The sequence below is a fragment of the Myxocyprinus asiaticus genome, chromosome 37, assembly GCF_019703515.2.
Source record: "Myxocyprinus asiaticus isolate MX2 ecotype Aquarium Trade chromosome 37, UBuf_Myxa_2, whole genome shotgun sequence".
Taxonomy (NCBI): Eukaryota; Metazoa; Chordata; class Actinopteri; order Cypriniformes; family Catostomidae; genus Myxocyprinus; species Myxocyprinus asiaticus.
Window position 1 is genome coordinate 2667406 of NC_059380.1, and position 8860 is coordinate 2676265.

General features: G+C 37.6%; 1 protein-coding gene across 2 annotated transcripts in view; it reads right to left on the reverse strand.

The window, feature by feature from the left end:
• Positions 1–6625, reverse strand: part of LOC127428099 (egl nine homolog 1-like) — a 38334-nt gene extending 31709 nt beyond the window's left edge. The window contains exon 1 of one of the 2 annotated variants that reach the window (XM_051676185.1): positions 5465–6625. In XM_051676185.1, the coding sequence (XP_051532145.1) occupies positions 5465–6190 (726 nt within the window). In that variant the 5' untranslated portion in view covers positions 6191–6625. The remainder of the gene's footprint in view (positions 1–5464) is intronic. The other variant, XM_051676184.1, reaches the window with a different exon arrangement.
• Between the last annotated feature and the right edge of the window lie 2235 nt (positions 6626–8860).

Consider the following 8860-nt stretch of genomic DNA (forward strand, 5'->3'; position numbering starts at 1 on the left):
CCAAATCTTAAATTTTTCTAGTTATTATTGGGATCTTGGTTGAACAATAAACTGTATCTGAGTTTTATTCATTTTGGACTCTTTGTCTGTGCCCGTCATAGTAAGGAAAGTATACACATTTTTATTTTTTGACATTCTACAGGCTAAATCAATTTTAAAAACTATCGGCCAGTTCATCTGCTATCGGCCTTTACCATCATGGTAGTTATCGCTATCAGCAAAATCCACTATCGGTCGACCTCTAATTATTTGAGCTGTAAAGTTGTTTCAATCGTCGTTTTCAGAGGTGGAAAGTAACTAATTAAAACTACTCTCGTTACAGTACTTGAGTACATTTTTAAAATGTGTCTTCTTTTTTTAAGTATAAATAAATAATAGTACTTTTACTTGAGTTGACTAAACGTGAAGTATTCAACTTAGCTACAGTTATTTTTCAACACAATTTCAAAGTACAAAAAAATACATAATATTTCGGAAGTTTTGGGAAGTTTTTTGGAAAGAAGAAATTGGCAAGTTACAAGCGCTAAATCTGTTTATAAACTAAAATGCGCTGTGCGCGGCACGATGGAAGCCCGCAGGGCACAGCATCATGTGCACAGCCAACCCAATCTCATGAAAAGTCATACATAATTTACGAGTTGGTTATTTCGTATGGTCTCGCACGATGTTGTTTGCATAAATTCGTACGACTTCGTCACGTGCAAATTCCCGGATATTTAATGCGGAAGTGTGAGTTTCGCACACGAGGCGTTAAGGACATACTTATTAATATTATGCCATTACCCAAACCCCTTATCTAAACTTAATCAATCAGTAGATTGTGTAAACATGATAGGAAGCTATTGTGTGTGACACAAGCAAGTAACTGTCACGTATTAGATGGAAACGATGTCCAGCGATGTCATTGGCTGTAGTGAAAGTCGTAGGAATTCAAACGAGTGCAGTCGCACGATATCATACGAATTAGCCAAATTCAGAAAAGTCGTATGAATCCTGACGATTTCGCCGTGAGAGTGTGTTGGCACAGCAGCTTGCATAAACTGCCGCCGGTGTCCTCTCTTCTCTAGCTGCTCCAAGACTTTCTGCCCTGTCACTACACAAGAACTGTAATAATGTGATTTTCTGCATATTTCATTTTATTCTGGACAGGAGCCGTTCATTCAGGTATGAGGGTTCAACCGTCTGAACACGTTTAACCACTGATCAAACTTCACTTGTTTTTAAGGTAGGCAATGTTTTAACTGTGTCAAACATTAACACAATGTAGTTTGACATATATGTGGGGATATCTTGTTTACTTGCTACTATATGTCTAAAACAAACTTTTTAAATACCTTAGAAAGATACAATTCCAGTGTTGGAAATTAATGTGGACTCGGGGCAAAAATGCCACCGAAATTGACAAAAATATCCCCAAAATTCAAAATATGGTGGCAAAAAATGCCCACACAACGAGTTCCCGTGTTTTATTAATAATATAGTTACAATACTATAGTTATAGTTACATTGCGATCTTCTTTTGACTTTTCACTGAACATTTTTTCTATCTTCTATCAATCCACATCAGTTCGGTGTTGTACTCCCGAAATAAATTCCGCAACCGTTCGCCCTTCGTTCAAAATAAACTGTCTTAGCGGGTAACACTCTCGCTAACGGTGCTGTACTGTACTTCCCTGCACTGTCTCACCTGCTAGAGGCCAAAAGTGCACAAGGGATGGATGTTATATAAAGAAGGTATGAGAAATCACAAAACATAATGTAACCAAAAAGCTACAATTTAATTAATAATAATAATATCTCAATACGTTAAATAACCATAATGTTAATTTTTTTTTTGGGGGGGGGGGGGGATTTTTCCCCTTTTTCTCCCAATTTGGAATGCCCAATTCCCAATGCGCTCTAAGTCCTCGTGGTCGCATAGTAATTCGCCTCAGTCCGGGTGGCGGAGGACGAATCCCAGTTGCCTCCGCGTCTGAGACAGTCAATTTGCGTATCTTATCACGTGGCTTGTTAAGCGCATTGCCACGGAGACATCATTGACTGTAGCCTGAATTGATAGAGGAGTGTTACATGAATACAATGGAACCATGGTGAATTAAACAGTGTATTAATTATTATAACCACGCTCCCACCATGCTCAATTCACCATGCGCCCCACCGAGAACAAACCACATTATAGCGACCATGAGGAGGTTACCCCATGTGACTCTACCCTCCCTAGCAACCGGGCCAATTTGGTTGCTTAGGAGACCTGGCTGGAGTCACTCAGCACGTCCTGGGATTCGAACTAGCGAACTCCAGGGGTGGTAGCCAGCGTATTTTACCACTGCGCTACCCAGGCCCCCAACCATAATGTTAATTAAGACATTATTATACCATTATTATAACCACTTTTAGTGTTTGAATCAATCATACTGTATCTCTCCCTACACACTGTGTGATATGTTTATTTTTGCTTGATTTTATTCAGTTAGCATGTAGGAGTTGATAACAGTTTGCTTAATAATCTCATTCCATATCTGGATAATTGCTGCAATATCATAGAGGATACATTTCCTCTTCTATAATATTGCATTATATTAGCTTTGAACAGTATGTTAACTTAATAGCCAAAATACCTGGACATACATGATTGAGAATAAACTTGAAATAGGAATGTGTTTCAGTCACAATTCACATTATGCAGTTTATAGGTGATTTAGAGACATTTAAAATGTTACAAATGACTATTTCTATTTAAATGTTGTGTTCTTAAAATGTCCTGTTTGTCCAAGAAACCTCTTGCAGCAATGCAGGTCTTTGGTATTTTGAAGTTGCTAGTTTAACACCTGTGAGGAGTCTGTTTCTCAAACTAGAGACTGTGATTTACTTGTCTTTTTGTTTGTGCATCTGGGCCGTCCAATTCCCTCTCTATCCTGGTTAGAGATTCTTTTTTCAAAACAGTAATGCATGGAATAGTCTTCATCTCTCTAAAACAAAAAACTTTAGGAGAAAATAGAATTTCAGGAGAAATGTGTTACTTTTTCCCCTATTTTTAAAACCAAAATTTGATATTGCGCATGGTAACGCACTATTTTCAATTGTTCTATTAATAAGAACATATTCTTGAGTACCAAATTAACACTATAGAATGCTTTTGTAAGTAGGGCTGCACGATATTGGGAAAAATATACATTGCGATATTTTGTTTTTCTGCTATATATATTGCGATATGAAAAAAAATACAGGATGACTTCACCAGATGACCTGAATAGCTCTATTTGAAAATAATTAATTATTCTAGAATGATAGGGGTGATTTTGTAGGGAACTGCATCTTCATGGAAAATTTAAATTAAAAAAAAGAAACTGAAAATGACTTTTTACTGTTTGACTTATTTTGGGTAGTTTATTTTATTATAATAATTAATACACTGTTTAATTCACCATGGTTCCATTGTATTCATGTAACACTCCTCTATCAATTCAGGCTACAGTCAATGATCTAACATGTTATGATATTAATAATGCATGTTGCTTACCCTAAAATAAAGGGGCTCATTTGTGAATGAAGAAGTGTGGTGTCTAGAAGGGATCCAGGAGATTACAGGAGGCTTTATCTCTGTACTCCAACCAGGTTAAAACAGAGCATTACACTGAGGAAGTTTCATTATCACAATAGGGAATTAATGTGAATGACAGAATAAGTCATTTAACATTTTATTGCATTACAAATTAAATTACAAACCTCTTTTTTTGAAAATAGAAAAGTAAACAATGAACATCTTTTAATTTAAACCATTTGAAAAATAAAAAAAGAGCAGCTATACACCAACCCTGAGTGGTTTACAAAAATACAACATAAAATAAAATAACTTAAACTTAAAAAATAGGTGCGTGATGGTATTACATACCGCTTGTCAAGCGACCGGATCATGTTTTTAAAACCCTCTTTGGTAACCGTGTTAATTGGTAGTCTACCGTGTCTTTCGCGAGGTGAAATGTTATTGAATCTGTGATTTCTCTCTGCCGTTTGGAACCTTTCTCGTATGGTGTAACACTGGCAAAGGCATCCGAAATAGCTTTTTGCTTTGGACGGCATTCAGATCTGGCTTTGCACTCGTCATACAAAGATTTGTGGTGCTGACTTAAATGATCAAACAAACTGGTCATGTTGCCTCGTGTTGTGGCAACAACTGCAGGCACTCTCGACAAAGTACCTGTTTTTGGTCAACATCATCTTGTCCGTAGCCGAAATATTTCCATATAACGGACTTTTTTGCCTGTTCCTCGCTCATCATTTCATCATGCGCAAGCAGAGCCTGCACGTCAACAACGTGCAGCAACGAACTCGAAGTAAATTACGTCATATCAGACAGATATAATGCTAGTTTTCCTTTTGAAAAAAAAAAATATATTGTTGACTGATATATGTTTACCTTACTACATCGCACGTTCTGCGATGTGACTATTGCGGATGCACATATTGCGATGTCGATGCTGAAACGATATATCATGCAGCCCTATTTGTAAGGAATAGGTGACATAGTATATGTTTCTCGTCACGAGTAAAGAATAAATGGAATACCACTTAAAACAGTTATTTCAAACCATAATAATAATAATTAGCAATTAATGATTTTGGCAGTATTTTTGATCATTTTAATGCATCCTTGGTGAAAGGAATCATCAATCTCTTTCAAGAACAAAAATGTCTTTGTGTTCTAAAAATGGAAGCGTATATACTATATATATAACATAATTAGTTGAGTAGTTACTACTTATTTACTCTTACTTGAGTCATAATATTTCTCAGTACGTCTACTTATACTCATGTGAATTATTTCTTCAGTAGCAGTACTTTTACTTAAGTACAAAATCTGTACTCTTTCCACCACTGGTCGTTTTACAGCAAACTACTAAATTACCAGGATTACAGCCACATGTTGTCATGGCAACAAGGTTGCAAATTGGATAGAACTTTACACAGAAAAGGTTAATAAGTGATTTTATCACACTAAAATCATGTTAACACGCATAATGTTTCTTGAGGTGAGTGTTTTAACGTTTACGGATCAGCCCCATTCACTTCCACTGTAACATATATTTCCAGATGTAATTTTGTGGTAATCAACATTATGCCACAAATGCTGTCGATTGATAATACTTGTACTGAACGCAGAATATTCCCTTAAATTATTATATCAGCCAACATTTAACATTTCATATATTGGTTGAAGGTTTGGAGTAAAAACATAATAACTACATCATTAGAAAGCTGAGATTTTCCTTCTTACAATTGTGCATAAAACCCCAAATATGTTTAAAAGGTGGTCAGAGTCACTCAAATGATGAAGTAGGTCAAATATGTTACATATAGGCCAATTATTAGGTATAATATGCATGCATGTGCGTTTCTTTCAAAGTTTGAGCTTGAAAGTGGTGCCGTATCCTCTGATGACAGCTCCACCTGTCTTGCTACTTACTTTTGTCCTTCCATTGATCCTGTAGTCGCCCAGATTGCCGTTACAGTGTCGGATCAGATCGTCCATGCGGCTCATGAGAAACGCTATCCGCTCACAGCCCGGCTCTTTGCCCTCCACCCAGGTGATCTTATCCCCCCGTATGTCCTTGGACGAGTCGCTCCTCTGACTGACCAGCTGTCCGTCCGTGAAGCCGCCGGTCAGGTAGAGGGCTCGGACGTCCTCCAGAATGCCGCGTCCGGTCTCGTCCCCGAGGAAGTTGTCCAGCACGCAGATGCCGTGCTTGTTCATGCAGGGCACGATATAGTCCGTGGCCAGTTTCTGCGGCGGGTACCGCGTCTGTCCGTTGGGTTTGGAACTGTTGGACACGCCGTCACCGGGCGGTTTGGTGTCAGACACCGTATCCGAGCCAGTGGCGGACTTGATAAAATCTCGCATGCCTTCGCCGGCTGACGTCACAAGGGAAGAGTCGCTCTGAGAAGTGTTACATTGTTTCGGCTTCTCAGAAGTGTTACATTGTGTCGCGCTGCACTGTCCAGCGGTCTGCGGCTTGTCGGCTTCCCTGCACACGCGCTTGTGCTTCTTCCAGTCCTGTCTCTGGTGCTCTTTGCTGCAGTAGAACGAGCTGCGACACCGTCCGCACTTCATCAGGTTCTCCATTTTCCCGCACAGCTCGCAATACTGCCGTTCTCGCTCCAGGTTTTCGCTTTCCTTTGACTCCCCTTCCATGTTTCACGCTGTTGTATAGCGCTGTACTAATGCCACCTCTGTGCCCTGCTCACAGTATCACCCTGCAACTTTACCACAACTATCCACAACCGAAACTGAAATAAACGCCACCCTGTAGTTTCATTCCAGTCGCTTTTTCCCTTGGCTCTCTCGCCGGCTTGGACCGAAGGAAATGTGACGCTCTCACATTCCCAGGACATCTATATTTTGACACTTGAGAGTTCTCTGCTCAGCGAGTCTGATGGAAGCGCATGGCGCCGGCTGTTCTTTTTCTTCAGCGCCCAGCGCACGTCAACCATCTGCGCATGCGCACTGGAGACAGGATAGACAGCACTGTGGGCATTCACATGTCAACTTTGCATGGGCAGAACTGTTGTATCTGCATAGCAGAATGAAGCAAGTGAATAAAGACAAATACATTCCCATTACTGAAAGTTTTGCACTGGAAGAATTAGGCTAAATAAACAATCTATGAACAGAACTATTGTATTGTATTTGTATTTGAGAGACAAGCTAAAGAATAAAGACAGTAAATTCCCAAGATTCCAAAGAACTCTGCATGGGCAGAATTGCTGTATGTTCAGAGTAAAAAGAGAAATAAATGAATAAAAAGTTCCTAAGACTGAAAAAAGTTTTGTATAGGTTGATTCTCCAAAGCAGATACATAAATAAATAACCTCTTAAGACTTTAAAAACAACTTTGTGTGGGCAGAACTGTACCTGCATAGAGAGACAAGGAAGTTAATAAAGACAAATAAACAAATAATTAAATTCCCTTGTATAAACAGGATATAGGTACCTATAGCAGAGATGCAAATGAATAAAGACAAATAACTAAATGAGACTTTAAAAGGTTTTGTAAAGGCAGAATCTGCAGAGTAAATAAAGAAATAATGTCCCAAGATAAAAAAAAAATTAAAAAACCAAGCAGTATCATTGTACATATAGAGTAGAAAATAAATACACTTTCAAATAAATAAATAGCCTACGCTGTAAAAAAACAAAACAAAAAAAAAAACTGGCACCTGTGGTTGCCAGAATAATTAGGTAAAAAATACAGTAAAAAATGTAAACAACTTTACAGAACAACCTGTAAATTTCTGTTGTAATTTACCCAAAAAATCTTTACATTTTAAACCAGTAAATCCAAAAGACATTTTCTGCTAAATTAGCATGACCACACTGGCAATGTAAAAAAAAAAAAAAAAAAAAAAAATCAGTTAAATTTACGGTAAAAAAAAAAAAGAAAAAGATACACTGTAAAAAAAAAAAAATCCTGTTAAATTTAGGTAAAAAACTGGCAGCTGTGGTTGCCAGAAATACACTGTAAAAAAAATATGGTGACCACGTTACAGGCTTTACGGGATGTAATTTTGATGCCTGTATATTTTACGGTGCAGTACTGTCATTTATATTATTATATTATAAACTTACTGTAATACATTAACCTTCTGTAGCTGTAAAAATGTGCTTTTCACTTTATAATATATTATTAATCACTGTAGAAATTACAGAAGAGCACATGATGACAAGTTCATCAGTAGTGGCCCATCCAGGAGCAATGACCAATAAACATGAGAAAGTGCTCAGTGTCACTCACACAAACACAAAACACCATCAGGGTAACACATGTGAAATTAAATGATCGTTTTCTGCTAAATTAGCCGTAAAACTACATGTATTGTCTTTTTAAATATATTCAAATTTGTATTGTATATTGTAAGGTAACTAATCATTAACAGACATTTTTTACAGTGTACATAATAAATTAATTCTCCCAAAACTTAAATAACATTTCAGTAGTTCGCAAATTAATGTAATCCTGCTTAGAGGGTAGTGTAAATGTTTGTGACAGATTGGTTTGATTAAATGACCTTGCTCCTCCCGAACCTTGTTTATAAAACTCCATTAGAAAAAAAATCTTGAAACTGTCTGCTATACTGTAGAAAATCGTCTTCCACCACTCGGATTGAGGCGAGTCACTACGCCACCACGGCGACTTAGAGCGCATTGGGAATTGGGCATTTCAAATTGGGGAGAAAAGGGGAGGAAAAAAACCATTGGCATGTTGCTATCATAAAGCAAAGTCCACATTAAATCTTGTTTTGCATCCTAATCAAGTAGTAAAAGTAATCAGAGGTATTTCCACCACCTAATTAATTTTATTCTCATGGGAGCCATAAAGATGATCATTGCAATGTATGAGATAAGGCTGAAATTATATATGCTTTCCCCACTGCTGTCTGACTGTAATGTCTGCCAAGTTCCTGAAGAAATATTACGATTATCTTTTATCAGGCTGGAAAGTGGAGCTCATAAGAAGTAGCCATTAAATTTCAACTTGAGCTCGACCACTTGACTATTCCTGTTTGATCGGATCACAGTAAGAATGTACACTGACACTCTAATTTGTGGATTAAGTAATTCAAGCAAAATTAGTTTGGCTTGTTTTTCTTTAAATAATTCACAGATTTTCAGTTGTTTACTTGTATAATATGCATTACTTGCCTACTGATTTTATGTGGCACATGCACAGTTATATAGTTACCGTACATAATGCATTTGCCAGAGCATGCTTCCTATGTAATGGGAAACTTGTGAATACGATGGTGACAGTACCCTCACATCAATTACAGTGGAAAATGCCATCACAATTTTATGAGGAGTGTT